The following is a 20,502-nucleotide window of genomic DNA, read 5'->3' on the forward strand; positions in this document are numbered from 1 at the left end:
TTAGATTACAACTTTTACGAAATTAAACTTTTTTAAAACAATTGGATGACAATTTTTTTAATCATGTTCCCATTAATTAGTATTCTATATATTCTTTAAAATAAATCTACATAAAATAATCATAAATCGGAGCAGATTCAAGTTGTTTTCGATTTTTTATTATTCCCCACAATTGTTTAGTAATTAACTCATTTTATTACATATCAAATTATTTTTTATAAAAGTTATAATCAATGAATCAGCTGCAATGAATAACTTGCAACATAAACCTTTTATAAATTGAGTTTAGATTATAAGTTTAGTGAAATTAAACTTTTAAAAATAGAATTTGGACGAACATTTTTTTTATTCATGTCCACATTAATTTGTATTTTATATATTGTTTGAAATAAATCTACATAAAGTATATCATAAATCGGAGCAAATTTAAGTTGTGTTTGGATTTTTTATTATTTCCCACAATGTAGCAAAAAGAGAATAAATGGTCATAAATTACGAAATTTACAAAAAAAAGGTCTAATAAAGTAACCAATGTGATCTTAAAGGAATTGTATGAAAATAGTACAATAGCAAGAATACCAAACATCAAAGTGTGTTAAAAGATAATAAGCAGAATCTCACATTTTTCTCTCAGCTACCCAATTGTAATAGTAATTGTAATTGTAAGCAGCACAATGTTTACTACTCTCAGCACTTGTTCTCCTCAATCTGCTCTTGGGTTTCATCCTTCATTTCACAAACCCCATCTCTCTTCTCTCAAGTTTCCCACTTCACCATCAAATGGGCTCTCCAATTTCAGGTATTTCTGCTCTATTTTTAGCTGCCTATATAAACATGTATGTATCTGATTGTGCATTGTTTCTGCGACACCTGCACTTTATCTATGTGGGTATTTATTGATCTTATATTTGTGTGTGACAATGTAGTTTAATGTATGTTTTTAAAGTTGTGGGTTTTCTTTAATCATTCCTAGAAAGAAAAATTAAAAAAAAAAAGATCTTGTTTTTTAGTAAAGTTTGAGGCTTTAATCAAGAACTTACTGATAAATGTTGACATTCATCCGATTGTGAATTGAATGCTGTTTATAACAACATTTAAGCTTAATGTATGTTAGGTTTTATAAATTCTGGGTTCTTTTTAAATCAGCCCTAGAATGAAAAATAATAAAGATCTTGTTTTTTAATAAAGTTTGAGACTTTAATCAAGAACTTACGAATAAATGGTGATATAAAGTCTGTTTGTGAATTGAATGCTGTTTATAACAACATTTTAGTGATTAAAGATATGTAGTGATATTATTGACTGAAGTTGGTATTGTTCTGTGGGAATAAGCATTGTTAAATTGAGTTAATTACGAGAAATCGAGGGAGAATTGGAACCTAGTGATAAAGAATTATCGTCAGTATTGAAATGAACTCGGGTTTGGTTCTTGTGTTCTCCTCTCTGAAGGTAAAAAAGATGGAGTTAATTCTGGTTGATATTCTTGCCAAAATGTTTTAATTGCTAAAATGCGTAATATAACAGGGTCTACTTTACATTCCGGTTGATGTTCTTGCTAAATAGTTTTGTTGCTACAATGCGTAATATATCAGAGTCCACTTCATATTAATATAAACACTAGAGTTTTTATTGTTTATCTGTGTATAATTGTATACTGCAGGGTCTAAAACATCAAAAGTTGTTTATGTATATACTTGTATACGGAAGGGTCTAAAACCTCAACAGCCAACGACCCATGATCTTTTTTTTTCTACACTTTTCTTTCTTTCTCCCCCCCCCCCTTTTTCTTGAGGAGATTGACTTTGGTTATAGTTGGCGGAGGAGCACACTAGTGTAAAATATAGTTTCTGCCACTTGTTATATTGGTACGGAATATGGATAAATAAGTTTGGATGGCCTAATTAAGCTGTTAATTTTTCTGTGTAGTATATTGGCTTCCAACTGTAGAGTCTGTCAGTTAACTTTTCTTTTCGTGACCAATTAATAGAAGTCCAATTTCTCGTCCATTGTCTGAACAAGTATATAATCTTGTATGAAACAATGGAAAACCATAATTTACTTTGAGCTTGTAGCTTATGTTTTTTGTTATTCCTGGACATAAAATGTCCTTCACAGTGACAAACTTTAAAACATTGCACTAGCACTAAAATCTTCCCTTGGAGTATTCAGGGGACAAGTTAATTTGATTTTCTCTCAAAAAAAGTTAAATAAATATAATATGTGCATATTAAATAGTAAATTGAACTTCTGTTCCTAGATAGATGTCTCCCCTCTGCACAATTTTACACTATTGTACAACTTATTAATATCATTGCTTTCAACCGTTGAAAGCAATGATATATTGGATGGAATGAATTGGAAAATTGTACTATTTTTTGGACAAATACTTCTTCCCTTTCTACCAATATCAACCAGAGCTCAAACCTACCAAAGTTGGAACGAATTCTCCATTCTTCTTCCTACTCATTTTTCTTCACAGTTTGCACTATTTTTTTACTCTTCCCTCCTTTTTTATCACCTCTGTTTTGTATTGACTTTTCATTCCGTTCCTCCCAACTAAACTGAGCATAAGAATTTTCAGATAAACTAACTTTCATCTATACAGGCCAAAAGCTGTGGTTGGATTGCAATTAAAGCAGAGGCTGGCTCCTGTATTTTTGACAAATTCTAACTCTCCAGAAGGCGGTTCTGTTGCAAAGAAACCTGATGCTGAAGAAAGCAGCGGCCAAGGACCTCCATTCCTCACCATTTTGGCTGGTTTTGTGATTCTTTTCCTGATTTCAAAGGTTTTCGGATCCATTCTAACGTGGATGGTTGGTCTGATTGTCAATGTTCCTAAACCTAAATAGAGTTTGTATTTTTTAGCTGTGTAATCCATGGCAAGAGTAGCTATATCTTGCTTTCATGGTTAGTAGCGGTGACCTTGCATGTCTCTATTCACATATACTCTCATGACATGAGTTTTGCCGAAATATTACTAGTATTGTACTTTTTGATACATTAATTTGACAATTCTCTGAAATTGCTTAAGGTTAAAAAGTTCTGGAAGTACTAACAAATGAAATTGGAATGTCTTTGTTCTGGATAGCTAACAAATGTTATCACTCGTTAAATTCAGAAATCTTGTGAGATGCTTTATAACATCCCCAACAAGTTTTAAACCATCAAATGACCTATAATTAAAATCAAACCTCGGCATGATTAAAATACTCAATCCTCCAACAAGTTTCAAACCATCAAATGCCTTAAGAAAATATCCAAACCTCGGCCTTTAGTACATATGAAATTATGTATCTCCTTTCAACAGATTCAAATGCTCAAACCTCCTGCAAACAGAAATCTCTCTAAATGAACCTCAACTAACATAACATTTGTCTTTTTACAAAATCGAGGTCATCATTAATACATTTTTTTTTTGTATTTGCTATACCATCTTTTGTTTTGATTTATAGTTGAAACTTTCATATGTTTTACAATAAGCATCAAGGTCTCACGCTTATTTATTTTGTATCTAGAATGATTATCTACAACTGATCAAAAAACTAAACACATGGCGTTTACAAGTGAGGGTAAACGCTTTAACTGAGTTCAACGGTCAAACTAGAAACTTGAACATCAATCAGAATTCAGAACATTAAATGTATTTCATACTATAAGGTATCTTGTAAGAAATGTAATGAATCTGTGTCCTTCACTCTGGCATTTACATCTTTCACTAATGCTGTAAAATTGCACCTTCGTCTGAAGTAGCAGTAATAATTGGCATCCGTAAAATCGACAGCACTGCTGAGGAGGGACTCGACCATCTGATCATTGCTGAGGATAACAAACATTTCATCCACATTGTCCAGCTTTCGAATGATCCAATAAACTCATTTGCTATTCTAGACTATAGTTTCGAGTCTCGACATAACCACAAACGTAAGACATGTAAGACCATCTGTCATCATATATATTAAGAACAGTAAAGATGCAGGAAAGCGTGGATAGATGGATTTGTTTTCGTGGGAAGGATAGGCTGCTTATATATAAGCTGCCATTTAACTTACTAATGAGATCTTTTTGGATGTGCCCAAAAATCAAATTTGTCCGGGTTCGTCTCGGTCTGAAGCGCACAATATCATACTAAAGTGGAGTTAAGACTAACTTAGTAAGTCCAAGAAGCGGTATCAGAGCTATAATTATAAACGATCCGGATCAATTTCAGACGGGATTCGAAAATAGACCTAGGAGAAGGCAGATGGACTACCCAATATCGACTCAAGGAAAAGGCAGGCGGACCTTCCAGTATGGACCGAGAGGGAGTCAGAAAACCAGAAGGATTCCAGTATAGGTTCAAGGAAGTAGATCACACAATCAGGTGCAGATTCGGCAGGTGTCGAATCCGATGTGTGAATGGGGAGATTGTTAGGAGTTGTCCTACATCGTTAATGGGAAGGGCAGATTGCTAGAATATAAGCAGCCAGAAAACTCCATTAGTATGAGGTCTTTTGGGTGTGACTCAAACCAAATACGTGGAGGCTTGGCCCAAAACGAACAATATCATACTAATATGGAGGTAGGTCTGCTTAGCAAGCAGTTTGCTTCAGTTTTCTTGTATATCCCAACAAGTGGTATCAGAGATATGATTGAGACAGTTCATAAAAACCTCATGTGGCATCCAGACGAAGCAGATAATATCATACTAATGTGAAGTTAGACCTGCTTACCAAGCCCAACAAGTGGTATCAAATATATGATTATGACGGTTCATAAAAATCTCACGTGGGCATCCAGATGGGCTTGGCCCAAAACGAACAATATCATACTAATGTGGAGTTATGTCTGCTTAGCAAACAATTTGCTTGTTTATAAATAGCCAATTAACTCCATTATTATGAAACTTTTTGGGATGTGCCTAAAACAAATCTATGCGGGCTCGGGCCCAAAACGGAGAATATCATACTAATGTGAAGTTAGACCTGCTTAACAAACCCAACAAGTGGTATCAGATATATGATTGAGACGGTTCATAACAATCTCATATGCGCATCCAGATGGGCTAACCTAGTATGGGCTCAAAAAAAAGGAGGTGGGCCTTCCAGTATGGGTTAGGGGGAGCAGATAGCCAGATAGACTTCTAGTATTGGTCAAGAGAGAGACATATCACACAATCAGGACGCAGATCCAACAGCTGTCAAGTCCGATGTGTGAAGGGGGAGATTTTTTGTAGTTGTCCCACATCGTTTGTGGGAGGGGCACATTGATAGAATATAAGCAACCAGATAACTCCATTTTTATGAGGCCTTTTGGGATGTGCCCAAAAATAAATCCGTGTGGGCTCGGGCCCAATGCGGACAATCATATTAATGTGGAGTTAGGGCTGCTTAGCAAGCCCAATAAGTGGTATCGGAGCTATAGTTATAAAAGATCATAACAATCTCAGACGGGCTCCGAAAATTGACCTATGAGGAGGTAGATGGACTAACCAGTATGGGCTCAAGAAAAATGCAGGTGGGCATTCCAGTATGGGCCTAAGGGGAGTCAGAAAGCCAGAAGGATTTCAGTATGGGTCCAGGGGGAGCAGATCACACAATCAGGTGACAGATTCGGCATGTGTCGAGCCCCATGTGTGAAGGGGGATATTGTTAGGAGTTATCCGATATTGTTTGTGGGAGGGGAAGATTGCGAGAAAATAAGCAGTCTGATAACTCTATTATAATAAGACCTTTTGAAAGTGACCCAATACAAACCCGTGCGATCTCAGCCCAAAGTGGACAATATCAGGCTAATGTGGAGTTAAGCCTGCTTAGCAAGCCCAAAGTGGTATTAGAGTTTCAGGTTACGGTCCATAACAATTTCAGATGGGCTCCTGAAGTGTCCTAGGAAGAGGCAGATGGGCTTGCCCCATGATGGGATTAAGGGGGAGGCATGTGGACTTCCATTATAGGCCTAGGTGAGGAAGATAGCCAGATAAATTTTCAGTTTGGGTCAAGAGGGAGCCCGGTGTCACGTTGAAGAAGGTGGAATCGATAGGTGTCGGGCCCGATGTGTGAATGGGAGATTGTTAAGAATTGTTCCACATCGTTTGTGTGAGGGGAAGTTTTCTAGTATATAAGCAGACAGTTAACTCCATTAGTATGAGGCCTTTTGGGACGTGCCCAAAAATAAATTCGTGCAGGCTCGGGCCCAGAGCGGACAATATCATACTAATGTAGAGTTAAGCCTGTTTAGAAAGCCCAACAAGTGGTATGAGAGCTATGATTGAGACGGTCCATAACAATTTTACGCGGGCTTTCAGATTGGCCTAAGGAAAGGTAGATGGGTCAACCCAGTATGAGCTCAAGAAAAAGGCAGTTGGGCCTTCCAATATGGGCCTTAGGGAAGCAGATAACCAGATGGACTTCTAGTATGGGTAAGGGGGAGCTAGATCATACAATTAAGAGGCATATTCGAGAGGTGTCAAGTCCGATGTGTGAAGAATGAGATTGTTAGGAGTTGTCCCACATCGTTTGTGGAAGGGTAGCTTGCTAGAATATAAGCAACCAGATAACTCCATTAGTATGAGGCCTTTTTGGATGTGCAAAAAAAAAATCCGTGCGGGCTCGGGCCCAAAGCGGACAATATCATACTAATGTGGAGTTAAGCCTCTTTAGCAAACCCAACAAATGGTATCAGAGCTATGCTTATAAAAGATCCAGAACAATCTCAGACTGGCTCCGAAAATGGACCGAGGAGGAGACAGATGGACTACCCAGTATGGGCTCAAGGAAAAGGTAGGTGGGTCTTCCAGTATGGACCTAGGGGAGGTCAGAAAGCTAGAAGGATTCCCGTCTGGGTCCCGGGGGAGCATATCACACAATAAGGTGGCAGATTCGGCAGGTGTCGAGTCCGATTTGTGAATGGGGAAATTGTTAGGAGTTATCCCACATCGTTTGTGGGAGGGACAAATTGCTAGAATATAAGCAGCCAGATAACTCCATTAAGATGAGTCCTTGTGGGAGTGACTCAAAACAAACCCGTACGAGTTCGGTCCAAAACGGACAAAATCATAAACTGTCCATAACCGGGTTGGGCTTAAGGGGGAGGCAGATAGCCAGATGAATTTCGAGAGAGGTAATATGAGGCTTTTTGGGATATGAACAAAAACCAAAGCCACGAGGACTCGACCAGAGCGGACAAATACGTGAAGTTAATGCTTGTTTAGCAAGCCCAGTACGGTTAAATTCCGAAACATTTTAACAGCTCTGGCATCACAACTCCAGGCACACGATAGTTTTCCCATTTCCATTGTTTTAAAGAAGTAAAAACGCTTTGATAGTTCTTAGTCCTTAGTCCTGTGATAGTTCTGCGTTTCTGTTCTATGTTCTTAGACCTTTAGCTAGTATATGCAATATAAGAACACTAATAGATATAAGGAACCAATTTATGGCACTCATCGTCATGCTTTTAGTTATCCAGGTAAATCAATGAACTTGCTCAACAGGTGTACAAATAGAATTTCATTCTCACATATGCAAAGATGATATGCAAAAGACATCTGGGTTCTGTTCTATAAAATTCTTAGGCTTTTACGGTATATGTAATATAAGAACAATAACAAATATGCGGAACCAAATTATGCCACTCATTGTCATGCTTTCAGTTATCCCAGAAAATCAATAAACCTGCTCAACAGAAGTTATATAAATAGAATTTGCAGCCAATATCACTGGAATTTGTGAAAATTTATGAGATAAAGCAATCATAGATGGCCGAGATTTGTGGTTCGAGCATAGACATGCAAATGCTTGCGTTAAAACAAGAAAAATGTCATGCTTTTGTTGACGTGTTGGACGCGGGAGTCGAGTGTCCAATATATCATTCAACATTTTAGTTTGGGTGGATTTGAGAGTTGTCAATGAGGATAGGAGATCTCCTGGATGCCTTCCCATCATGATTTCTAATGCCACAACTCCAAAGCTATAAACATCGCATTTCTCCGTTACAACCATCGTGTATGCAAGTTCTGCGGAATCAGAAAATCAAAGAGCATTATTACAGACATCCCTGTATAATGTAGCGTAGGGGTAAAATTTTGTAACAATGAGAAAAGGAAACCTGGAGCAATATAACCATAAGTGCCTGCAACCATAGTTTGATTGGATGAATCGGGGTCTAGCAACCTTGATTCACCAAAGTCAGCAACAAAGGCCTCCATTGTGGAGTTTAGTAGTATATTATTAGTAGATATGTCTCGATGAACTATAGATGGAGTGCATTCATGGTGCAGGTAAGATAAAGCAAGTGCTATACCTTTTACAATGTTCACTCTCTTGCTCCAATCTAATTCCAAAGCGTGGCCATCATCTCTGAGGGCACAAAATAAACTTCCATTCTCTATATACTCGTATACAAGGAACATGCATCGATGGTGCAAGCAGAAACCAAAGAGCTTTACAATATTTTTGTGTCTTATGTTTGACAACACATGCACCTCATTTCTAAAACTACTGTCAAAAGCTGGCTCCTCCGGCTTCCAGGCGATGAAGTTTCTTGAGTGCCACAGTCTTGCCACTTGGCAACCTGGCTTCATATACACTGCCATAGCCACCAGTTCCTATGCAGTATCTTATGTCAAAATTATTTGTTGCTCTTATGATGTCCTCATATGCAATGTTTCCATCAAAGTTCCATATTGAACAAACATCACCATTCCCCGCGTTCATCCTATTTTGATTTTCTATTGTTGTGTGACGGCAAAACAACATGAAGGCAAGTACCAATAAGGGACAGCCCGATGAGAAGGGGAAGGATTATGGAAAGGACGCGAAAGACTGTCTCTGTTGGGTGGGAAGTCAACTTACCATCATACAGATTGCTATGTGAATAACAGATAGTTACATGTATAGCCTTCATATGGATAGTAGGCTGGTGGGATAGTGTCAGAAAAATTGTTGTAGGAGAGGTCCAAGAGAGTTAAATTTAACAGACAATACAAGTTATCAGGTATGCTTCCAGTCAAATTGTTACTTCCTAACCACACTTGCTCCAAAGAATTGCAATCTCCAAGATCATTCGGGATGTTTCCGCTAAGCACATTGTTGGAGAGGTCTAGATATTTTAGACTGCTGCAGTTGTTGAAGAGAGGTATTGGGCCAGTTAAAGAATTATGAGAAACATAAAGATGAGTGAGATTAACCAGCTGAAAAGCTGAAGAAGTATTAAATTGATTAAAACCAAGGTCCAGGTGGTTGAGGTTAGTCATGGAGGAAAAAACTGATGGGATAGTCCCTGTGAGTTTGTTTTGTCTAAGGTATAAACTGACCAAATTACTCAGGTTTCTTAGTTCCAAGGGAATGAATCCAGTGAGTTCATTGCCGCAGAGGTCTAAATAAAGCAGATTCTTGAGGCTACTTATTCCTGAGGGGATGGGGCCATAGAGATAATTCCAGGATATATTAAGCACCTAGGGGTAGAGGCAACACACCAGTGAGAGAGTTGTCTTGGAGGGAGAGATACTTGAGTTTTGAAAGCATTCCGATCTGGTGTGGAATAGTTCCATCAAAGTAAAACGCAAGATCTATATTAATGACTCTACCTGCCTTGCTGCACTCAATGCCTGTCCAGGTACAATGCGACCACTTTGAAGAGTTAAGAAAAGAAATTCGATTCCCCCACCATCCCGTGCTGAGAAGAGCTTCTCTTTCTCTTTCTGTTTCCTTTGTTCTAGACAATGATGATTTTAAACTGCGAGCGCCCCTCCACCACAACTAAGCATGCAACTAACAGAAGAAGTATGCAACTATTTTCATTAGCAACCTTCCATTGAGTCTTCTGAATGAATATAATTCAAATGATTGTAGACTTGAAGTGTAAGCGCCATCCCTGAGTTTTTTTTATTATAAATTAATATAAATTAAAGCCTCCTCCGCCTAAGCACACAATATAATATGCATATGATGTAACTAACCCGAGAGCATGATGCCATGTTTAAATTACTGAATCACTACATCTATACTAATTGTCTGATACTACAATTTGGTGTCATACTTAACTAGCTACAGCTACTGCATATAACATGAATCTTCTTCTCCCTGCCCTTCTCTCTAGTCAATCTTCTCCAGGCAAATTGAAATTTTCGACATTCATTCTGTTACATTTAGCCTCAAATGTAAGTAGAAAACATTCAGACAGTCCTCCTCTTTTACCATTTACCAATTCCTGGAGGAAACACTCTTCTCCAGCAGTTTAATTTTCTACAGTGATGATCACTATGCAAGTTTCAAGATTCACAAGCGAGATACCAAGTCAAATAACAAACTAATTTATAATAAACATGTATTGAATAATTTAAATTTTAATTATGTGTAAATTTTTTAAAATTAAAAATAAACTTCCAAACAATACTAGAAATTTTGATGTGAATCGGAACCATTCAACAAATTCCCCTTTCAGTTATACTGTAATAACTAAATTGAATTCTTGTCCTTCAGCTCAAGATTTTTATCTTCAATTGATGCGGTAAAGTTGCGCCTTTCATCTGAAGTAGCTGTGATAACTGGCATCCATACATCAGCAGTACTACTGAGAAGGGACTTAACCTGCGGATCGGCAGCTATTGCGGAGGATATCATTTCATCCACATTATCCAGCTTTGCTGACAGTTCATCCAACTCCTTTGCTATTTCTAGCTATAGTTCAAGTGTAAAATTAATAATAAAAGTAAAACAATATGTATAAATATTCTGAAACATCTGATTTACCTCATCAAGATTCTTTTTTGACTTTGAAGGGACTTTTGTAACCTCCAATCCAAGGGCTTCAATTTTCGAACGCAATTCGACTTCTTCTTGGTTGGTCAATGCTTCCACCTACATAATGCTCGTAGTAAGAATGATAAGAGATAAGAATACAATGCATAATAATCTCAGGATTAATATCACATGTAAACAATAAACAATTATTCCAGGTTTTAAAGTTACAAGCACAAACGGAAAACCTCGTTTTGATGTAGTTAAATGTCTTATCCTTTGGAGTCTAATAAATAACTCGGTAAATCTTCACTTCTAATATAAAACAAAAACACAAGATATAACTTGCATGAAAGAATCATCAAGATGCAAATCTTTTAAGAAACCTCCACAATAATCTTGAACAAGCATACAGTAAGGAAGATCTAAAGAGAAATTATGGCCAGGATATTAGGCAGCCTCCAAGTCATCTTTTCTAAAGATGGTTCCCTTTAAGATAAATACTTATAGTGCATTTTCTTCTGGAGCCAGTCCTCCTGGTCCTATCGCTTAAATGATGAAGTAAGGAGTGCATCCGGATACTTTGACTCGTGATGGGTTGTTTAAAAAAGGAATGAATTGGTTTCACATATGGATTCTCTTATAGTCTCCTAGCTTTAAATATTTTACAAGTGTATTTGATTCCCGTGGCCGACCAGGCCTTAAAATAAAGACCACGAAGATTATTTAATATGCAAATTGAGGGGAATTGAGTCATTTGTAGAGTTCTGCTCAATGCATGTTAATTAGAGAAGCTGGATCAGGGAAGAATGATGCTAGTAAAGATAGCATTGAGACTCGAGAAGGGCTAATAATGTTGGTATTATAAAAAAGGGATGCAACTGAGAAGCAAGAGACCAAGGAAACTAAGGAAAAGGAAAAAGAATCTAAGGCTAAGAGAGCACTTGCAAGATATGACAGACTCTAATTTTAGGTTCTCATTTGAGCGAATTTCTGCTTTCTTTGCAAAGTGCTTAAAAGGTGATCCCTTGTATAGGTTGCTAACTAGTATATCTATGCTGTGCTCCCAAGTTTTTAAGTGGTAACTGTAAATTTGCAATATTAGCTTCTTCTTTTTTATTTTCCCTCCTGTCAGGATTTGGTTAGATCCTGAGCTGTTTTAACTACAATTTTTGGAGTTTTCTGTATTATAAGTAAGATATAAAGCAATAGACAAGGTAAAATAGCAGAGCAATGCAGGAAGAGAGTGATTTTAAAGAAGAAGAATAGATCAGAGAAAGAGAAGAAACTTGCATTAATTATAATTAGGGGTACAAACTAAGGAAATGTAAAATCAGCTGATCACCACTTTAAAAGAAAGGTATTTAAATTTTCTTGGGAAGAGGAAACAAAATTATTAAAAAAAAGTATTGCAAAATGTGATGCATCACTTCTAACAAGAATGATAATTTTGCGATAAATGGGTCTGTGTCGCATGCAACGTTAGCAATTAGATCAAGCAAGGAGTTCCAAAAAATCAATATTCTTGCATTATGCTCCAAACTGGAGCTGGAAAATTTGGGGTCAAGAGAATAACTAAAATCGAAAACTGAATTCCTGAGGGACATGGAGTTTGAAACTAATTCTAAGTTTCAGTGTTGATGCAAGGTGTTTCGAAGCTATACAAGGAATTGGGCACCGGTGAGAAGCTTGGGTTATCTATTTTCATGTGGACGACCCTTACTTCGTATTGGAGCATTATAATTTTCACATTTTATCAAGGAATTTCTAGTTGCTAATAAAGTATTTTACAAACTTTATCCTTGAGAACAAGGATTATTCATGGTGAAGGTACTATAAAATAGGGATCCTACTAATGTTTATAATAAGCTTGGGCTACAACACGGGCACTGTTTATCTCGAATAGAGTCAATACACCTAGTCCAAGCAAATCAAGCCCGGTATCTATGTATGGCTTGAGGAATTATAGAGTTTCACCTTAGGTCCATCTTCTTTTGATGCTTTATTTATTGTATTCCATTCTTCTTTTGTTCATGATTTTACCCTTTTGAACTGTGATATTATGAGTCTAGATAAAGCAGTTTTCTGGTTTTTCTTAATTGATCTTCTAATTCCATTGTTTTTTGTAATTTTTAATCCATTTTCATTACATTCGAGTTAATTTCGTTTACAGACGAACAACAAAAAATTTCAGGCATTTAGATGTTTACTTCCTGTAATTGTTCTTCTAATTTCATAACCACGAGTTAATGACAATCACAGACCTCAGTTAATGTGAACTCAAGTAAACCTTACAAGCCTCATCAAATTTCAACCCAATTAATAAGATTGTAAAAATGAAATAAAATCTCATCCGCATTACTATTAACCGGATTAAAATCTCATGATCCAAACGACTGCTTAACATTTCGAACCAGATACCTAATAGATCACGTACCATCTATCACATCTACCATCACTAAATCAGTCAAGTATACCCCAAGAACACTATATATCAACTTATTTTAAAAAGCCATAACATAAAATCAAGTAAACTAAAAAACCCAGATCACATACTTCATCAAAAATTCATATATCAAGCAACAATTTATATGTACAAGCTTTGATAGATCAAACATGCTTATATATCTAAAAAATGATACCTGTTGGAGAAGACCTGTTAGAAGCGTAAAGAGCTGTGTATCTGGCTGTGACGCTGATGCGTTTTCTTCAGCCATTGATTTTTTTTTCTTATGTTTCTTTTCGTATGTCTGTATGAATATATGTTTCTACAAAAATAATGTAGATAAACGTACATAAGACTGTACCTATCAAATTTATTTAGTCCCGCTTAACTTGGCATACTTAACTTTGGCAATCTGGGAGGATTTGTTCCCGGAGCAACTCCTGAATGCAAGGCCTTCACTATTATTAATTAATTAATTTGAAAATTATTTTCATTACTAATTTCATAGTATGGAATTATTCTTATTTAGATCCGGTTTTAAGCATGACCAAAATTATCATATTTTTTTAAGAGAATTTAAATTGGGGGTGATCTAAATATCAAATTTTAGATATTTGACCAATAATAGCATCGTGATAATGACCGAGTATTTGACATTATTTTTTTTTAACTGAAATACACTTTCTCGGTCAGGGTATATATGTCCGATTCAATATTCATTCTTAAACCGGGTATTTCAACCAAAAAATAATCGAGAAAAATAAATACAAAATAGATCATATCGTTGATTAATTATTGTTTTCTTAGAAATACGATTATACGATTTCTTGAAGTTGATATATATATATACACACACCAATTCGCCACTTCTCATTTGAGCTATTAACCATAAATGCAATGGCATAAATATTTTTATTACTAAATCTAAAACTAAAAAATTCAGCAAATCAAATATTCCAGACGTAAAATCACACCAAAACACATGAAAACACATCAAACTCTCAAAGTAATGTTTAAAATATATCTAAATAAATTGAGAACAACTCTCGCTAATGGAGAGCACGATTCGGTTCGGGATAATTTTTGGATAAAATTGAAATCGCATGTCCTCGATTTTTAAAATTGAAAACCAAAACAACAACTGAAATCATCAGTTTGGTTTCTGTTAAAAAATCTCGGTTCGATTTTTATCTATTTGATTTCGGTTATAAAACCGCCTCAAAAATTGACAAAATGAAGATGATTACAATAAGCATGCAAAATAAGTTCATTCCAGAATAATAATACAAAATTTTCATATGAAAAAACTGCACATATTTCTCTGGGAAAAAACTAGTAGTACCAGGGCATAGAGCTGCAAACGAACAGATCTGGCCAAGTTCTGTCTGAGTCGAGCCGAGTTTAATTTTTTTTCAATCGAGTCGAGCCGAGTTTAGTAATTGAGCGAAAAGTGATGTTCAAACTCGACTCGTTTATAAACGACTCTGAACCGAACACGAGTTCGTTCACGAACAGCCGATCCAAGCCGAACTCGATCCGAGTCGAGTTGTCCACTAATAGTTTGCATATATTTTTCAATCGAATAACCTTAAATAATAATTCATAATTTTATAAGTTGTATTGAGATCAAGTACTACTCTTATCTTACAATTATATACTCATATTCATACTCTCCACTTGTTTCTTAATCTATATCATTCTATTTTCAAGACGACTTTTAAAAATATATCAATTTTATTTTTAATTATTCAGACATTTATAACTTTATAAATCGTACATTACTTTTAAAAATGACGATGTCAAAATATTATTATGCTTTGCTGTTATACTTAAATTTGGTTTAGGTAAATTACAAGTTATTTAATATATGAAAAATTGGAGATGAATGTATTAGGATAATAATTTGATAGATTACTTACGAAAAAACTAAGTGTTAAATTTAGAATAATAAACAAAAATTTTAAAATAATCAAATTATTAGTAAATGTTAAAAAATTGTACTAATAAAAATAATTAAGTGATCAGTAATAATTTATTATTTATAATACATATAAACATTATCCGAGCCGAGCCGAGTTACTGAGTTCGAGCCGAGTCCGAGCCGAGCCCGAACTAAACGAGCCGTACACATAAAGAGTTCGGCTCGGCTCGTTTATTTATCTGAATTCATTTTCATGTTCAAGACCAGCTCATTTAAGAAAACGAACCGAGCCGAGTTCACTTAAACGAGCTGATCCTGAGTTTTGTTCACGAACAGCTCTGTTAATTTGTAGCTCTACCAGGGCACCAATGGTGTGACGCCCTTCAAACCCGGGTCAGAAATTTGGGGTCCACAACACACACATATATAAACATGTTTATAAATATAACGATATATATGTATTGACCCTACTTACCATATTCCACGGATCGGAGCAGTTTAAACTTTAAAGTATGCCCACAAGCTACAACCTTATTTATTTTACAAACGTACGAAATCCCAGTTTAGTTATCTTACAACGGAAGTAAACTTTATTACAAACTATCAACACAACTAGTACAAACATCCTCTGCTGGCTTATCCCATTTCAACCTGGATACCTAGCTCGCACACTTGTCTGGGGATCCTCGCTACCACCAATTTCCTTTTTCACTGGAAAAGAATATAAACAGATTTGCAAGAGTGAGCTAACTAGCTCAACAAGTCACAATGACAACACTAAGATCAAACAATGATCAATTAAAATGATATAAGGGATTAAGTTTCCTGATAGGCAATGATTAGAATTGGATATTCACTTTTATTTTTTTCAAAAATAAGGTTAGGCTGATGATCAGTCACGCACTAACCCCAAGCAAGGCTCTCAGCTTTGCTCTATATACTGGATCCAAGGCACACATTGGCTTATTATGACCACGAATCTGGTCCGGCCACGAATCTGGTCCATATTTAAAAACAATCCAATTCTAGAATAACAATATGATAAACAATATAAATCAATAAGCTGAATCATAAATAACATTTATCTCGAAGCATAGGGTGATTCATAATACCATGAAGGTACAACAAGGTATATAGGAAGATTGACTTTCAGTCAAGGAAAGAATCAGGAAGTAGAAGACCAAGGGTTCAAGGGTTACAATGATTGGTCTTCTATTACACAAGGCATAAAGGTTCATATGTTAAGCAATTCCATATCAAGAATCAGTATGTGGTAGATATGTATTTGTGGAGTAGTATTGTATATGTGTGGTTTGTATCTAAGAATTCAACAATCAATGGTTTACCACGGATAAGGCTTATGGCTCAAGATCAATAACAATAATCAGGGTTTGGGGTTAAATACTTCAAAGTACTTGCAATATAGGACAAGAACTATTTGAAATACTTGCAACATAATGAAGAGAGTTCGAGAATACTTGCAATTAAACTACAAGAAAAAGCAGAAGCACTTGCAATTATACTACAAGAAAGTTCAGGGACACTTGCCTTATCAATCCACTTTACTTTACTAGCACTGTCAATTAGTTCCCACTCACGGACCACTTGTTTTCCCTTTCTACGTCTCTCTTCTTCTGTTAAACATCACATTTACTTATCAATGCTCAATCTCATCTCATTTTATTCGTTACAAGCTTCTATCGACCATTCGTTTCACCAAAATCCGACGTACGAATTGAAAGTTATGATAAAAACCGTCAAACAATGCACATACAGTCATATTGTACATCAATCAGATCACATATAACACGTATCACGTAAGAAATTCAATAAAAATAATTATTCAAAGAAGATTCAGGGTTAAAATAGTTTTCCACGTATTTAATACGAATTTTTGAACATTTTTCGGAATTAAAACGGGTCTCTGAATAATTTTATAATTAAATAATAGGGTTCGAACACCCGGATCTGACTTTAAAATGATTAAATAATAATTATCGAGTCTTGAAAATAATTTAAAATAATATTTTAAAGCTCGAAACTATTTTTCAGAATTTTTAAAATCCAAATAAATAAGTAAATCTAATTAAATTATTCAATTAAATTTAATTGATAACTAATTAAATCAATTAATCAATTAATATTTAAATTAATTGACTAATTAAATAATTAATTATCAACTAAAATCAATTAATTAATTAAGATTTTTTTTAAAATTAAAAATAATTTTAAGAAAATAAATAATGAATTTTTGAACTTTAAATAATTAAAAATAATTTCTAAAAATAATTATAAAAAAAAATACATTTTCTGAAAATAATAAAACAGAAATCTGATTTTTGAATATTTTTAAAACTGAAATCTAATTTTTAGAAGTTTTTAAAACAGAAGTATTGAAAATGTAAGGCTTGCAAAACTTGGGGGACTAAACTGTAAATTTTACAGTTGTCTTCCCTGGTCGCCGGAGAAGCGATGGTCGCCGGCCTGAAGCTTATCCGGCGACCTGGTTTTCAGCCCAGTTTTATACCAAATAAACGGGTTTTGTTCCCCTCATTCCCAGCAACTCAGTCATGCAAATTATGCAAGCAGAACGTTGTTAGATTGCCTAGAAAACTCAGCCGAAATTTTCGACGTCGGCGAACCTGTTCCAGACCTCCTCCGTTCTCCAGATTTACATGGTTCGATTGCTCATGAAACGATCTATCAGTTGGTACTAATCACTCATACCCAGAATCAACAGAAATGAAATCCCCAAATCGAATTAAAAACATTCAAACAATTAAAAACCCTAATTTTACAAATTCAAGAATCAAACCTCAATTTCTATATGTTATTGAACTCCAAATCAGTCATATAATATACCAAAATGATCAAGAAGAAAAGATCTACATGATTCAAGTATCAAATCACATAAAAAACATCAACATCAAAAATTCCTCTTTTGATCGCTAATTAATTCGAACTAAAATAAATAAATAAGAAAATAACTTTGATTCATGCACCAAAAGTGATGATTGATTCAGAAAGAGCTTTTTGAGAGCTTCAAATTAGTATATGGCATGCTTGATTCTGAATTCGGTAACGCCTTCGTTTTTGGGTTTGATTTTCAAGAACGCGACGATTTATTAAGGTTTTCCCTGTATATTATTGGTTTTTACTGGTTGATTATGATAATACGAATAAAATGAAATAAGAAATAGGCTATTAATATTTATGGAATATTAATAGTCTTTGGATCGTGTTGGATCGAAAAAAATGTTATTTAGCCGCTAAGTATCTGCAAAAATGTTTCGAGTTGATACCCGTATTGGATAATTATCCAAACCGGGCTTCTTATAAAACACTTTATATGAAAATAATATAATATTATCCCGTCTTTCGAGAATACGGGTTTTGTTGATCTGTCAAAATGATTATCGTATCGAAAATTTTGCGTCGGGACGCGTACGAGTCAAACCGTAATTCGGATTGAAAAAGTCAAAATACGGAAAATGTCCGGAATTATCATATTAGGTTAGGAAGGAGTTTTCCGAAGAGTTTCGGGTTGTAAAAACGTAAAATCGGTTGAAGTTGAATGATTCCCGACTTTATAAAATAGTTTTGTAATTATACAGAAAACAATTAATAAATTCATAAATCATTATAAAATCATATAACAGTCCAAAAATTACCAGAAAATACCATATTTATCTATATTTTATTCTGGACATAATAAAATTAACATACTCACCTTTTATCACATATAACATCAAAATATTATTATCAATAATCAGATAATTCACCAAAATTCACATAATAATCACATAATAATCATTTACTGATAAAAATAATTACACGCTATATCCCGGATATTACATCCTTCCCCCTTAAAAGGATTTTGTCCTATGAATCTCTTAAGTAAATAAATGAGGGTATTTTTCTCGCATATCGCTTTTTAACTCCCAGGTTGACTCTTCAACCTTTGGGTTTCTCCACAATACTCTTGCTAAATTTACAACTTTATTTCTTAATACTTTTTCTTTCTTTTCTAGAATCTCTATTGGATTCTCTACATAATATAAATCGGCTTGAAGTTCTATTGGCTCATACTCGATCACATACCTAGAATCTGGATTATATTTCTTAAGCATCGATACGTGAAAAATATTATGAATGTGCTCCATATGTGGGGGTAACGCCAACTCATACGCTACCTTGCCGACTTGTTTCAAAATTTCAAAAGGTCCAACGTATCTAGAACTCAACTTCCTTTTCTTTCCAAATCTCGATAATCCTTTCCACGGTGACACTTTCAATAACACTGGGCCTCCTTCTTTGAATTCCATATCCTTTCTGGATTGATCTGCGTATTTTCTCTGACAATCTTGTGCTGCAATTAGCCTTTTTTAAATCACCTCAAAAACTTCCTTTGTCTACTATACCAATTCGGGTCCAAGTATTTTACGTTCTCCGACTTCGTCCCAATATACTAGGTGATCGACATTTGCGTCCATAAAGAGCTTCATAGGGAGACATTCTGATACTGGCATAATAACTGTTAATGTAAGTAAATTCCACTAAGGGCAAAGGTGTTGGTGAGACTGCATAGCTGTATAAACAGTTACGTGATAACTCAACACGATAACAACACTAGAACAAGACAAGTTAATAATACTACGTCTACACAAGAAATCAGAAAGAATGAAGTCAAGGCAAATAAAAAAAATCAGAATATTAGAAGAAGGCTTGAAGTCTGTTTACAGGTCACTGAAAGAAGTTCATTAATATGTTCATGCCTCAGTGAAGAATAAAGGTTAAAAACTTTCAGAGTTTCAGAAATGATGAAGATTTAATATATAAAGTGCTACCAAAAGATTTCAGTGTATTGGCATTGATTGAAGATAGACAGTGTATGAAGCATAGGAATCTGAAGAATTGAAGACGTTGTATAAACAGAGGTTAAAGAAGACAGCTACAGTCTTGAAGTTATACTCACTGTCAGGAGCTCATTTATATGTTCAAGCGTCAGTGAAGAACAGTGAATGCAGTGTTCAAGATTGTAGTAGCAATGAAGACGCTGTTTAAAGTACCAGGAAGGATTCCAGTGAAAGTACAGTTGTTTATTGATGGTCAGTGTTAGAAGCAATGGATATTCAACCAATCTATATCAACTCAGAAACACAAGACAAATTGAATTAGGTTCTCTCAATTCTAGTTGTTTGTGAACCAGACCAGTGCACCAAACATCAGTATACAAGAAGGGATTTTAATTCAATTACAGAAGAAAGTGTTGACACAGTGAAGAATGGAAAAATAGAAGCAAAATATTTTAAGGCGGAAGACTCTTCACTTTGGTCGCCACAGAAGTGTAAGGACTACTACCTAGAACTCCAGTGGTTGCCATAGAGATCCAGTGGTTGCCATAGAGCTCCAGTGGTCGCCAT

The 20,502-nt window shown here is 35.2% G+C and overlaps 2 protein-coding genes, 1 long non-coding RNA gene and 1 pseudogene across 3 annotated transcripts; 1 reads left to right on the forward strand and 3 right to left on the reverse strand.

Moving 5' to 3' along the window:
- LOC141690754 (uncharacterized) overlaps positions 1-20,502 on the reverse strand; it is a 128,364-nt pseudogene that overhangs the window by 72,123 nt on the left and 35,739 nt on the right.
- LOC141689203 (uncharacterized) lies at positions 542-3,087 on the forward strand. Its single transcript, XR_012562286.1, has 2 exons — positions 542-799; positions 2,606-3,087. It is a non-coding gene; the product is annotated as an uncharacterized LOC141689203 (long non-coding RNA).
- Positions 7,638-8,687, reverse strand: LOC141689546 (MDIS1-interacting receptor like kinase 2-like). The gene is given in 3 exon segments (XM_074493887.1): positions 7,638-7,987; positions 8,080-8,491; positions 8,493-8,687. Coding segments are annotated over 3 exon segments (957 nt in total).
- Positions 10,273-13,613, reverse strand: LOC141689091 (uncharacterized). The gene is made up of 3 exons (XM_074493270.1): positions 13,355-13,613; positions 10,725-10,832; positions 10,273-10,652 (listed from the first exon to the last, which is right to left on the reverse strand). The coding sequence occupies exons 1-3, from the start codon at positions 13,427-13,429 to the stop codon at positions 10,431-10,433; spliced, it is 405 nt and encodes a 134-aa protein (XP_074349371.1). The 5' UTR covers positions 13,430-13,613; the 3' UTR covers positions 10,273-10,430.

This window comes from Apium graveolens, chromosome 10 (assembly GCF_009905375.1).
Source record: "Apium graveolens cultivar Ventura chromosome 10, ASM990537v1, whole genome shotgun sequence".
NCBI classification, from domain to species: Eukaryota; Viridiplantae; Streptophyta; class Magnoliopsida; order Apiales; family Apiaceae; genus Apium; species Apium graveolens.

Bases quoted from the DNA above. Each gene is read 5' to 3' on its own strand.
- LOC141689091 (XM_074493270.1), bottom strand. From the start codon at position 13,429: ATGGCTGAAGAAAACGCATCAGCGTCACAGCCAGATACACAGCTCTTT. The intron at 10,833-13,354 runs GTATCATTTTTT...AGCATTATGTAG, and splicing joins TAACAGGTCTTCTCCAACAG to GTGGAAGCATTGACCAACCA. The intron at 10,653-10,724 runs GTAAATCAGATG...CTTGAACTATAG, and splicing joins CAAAAAAGAATCTTGATGAG to CTAGAAATAGCAAAGGAGTT.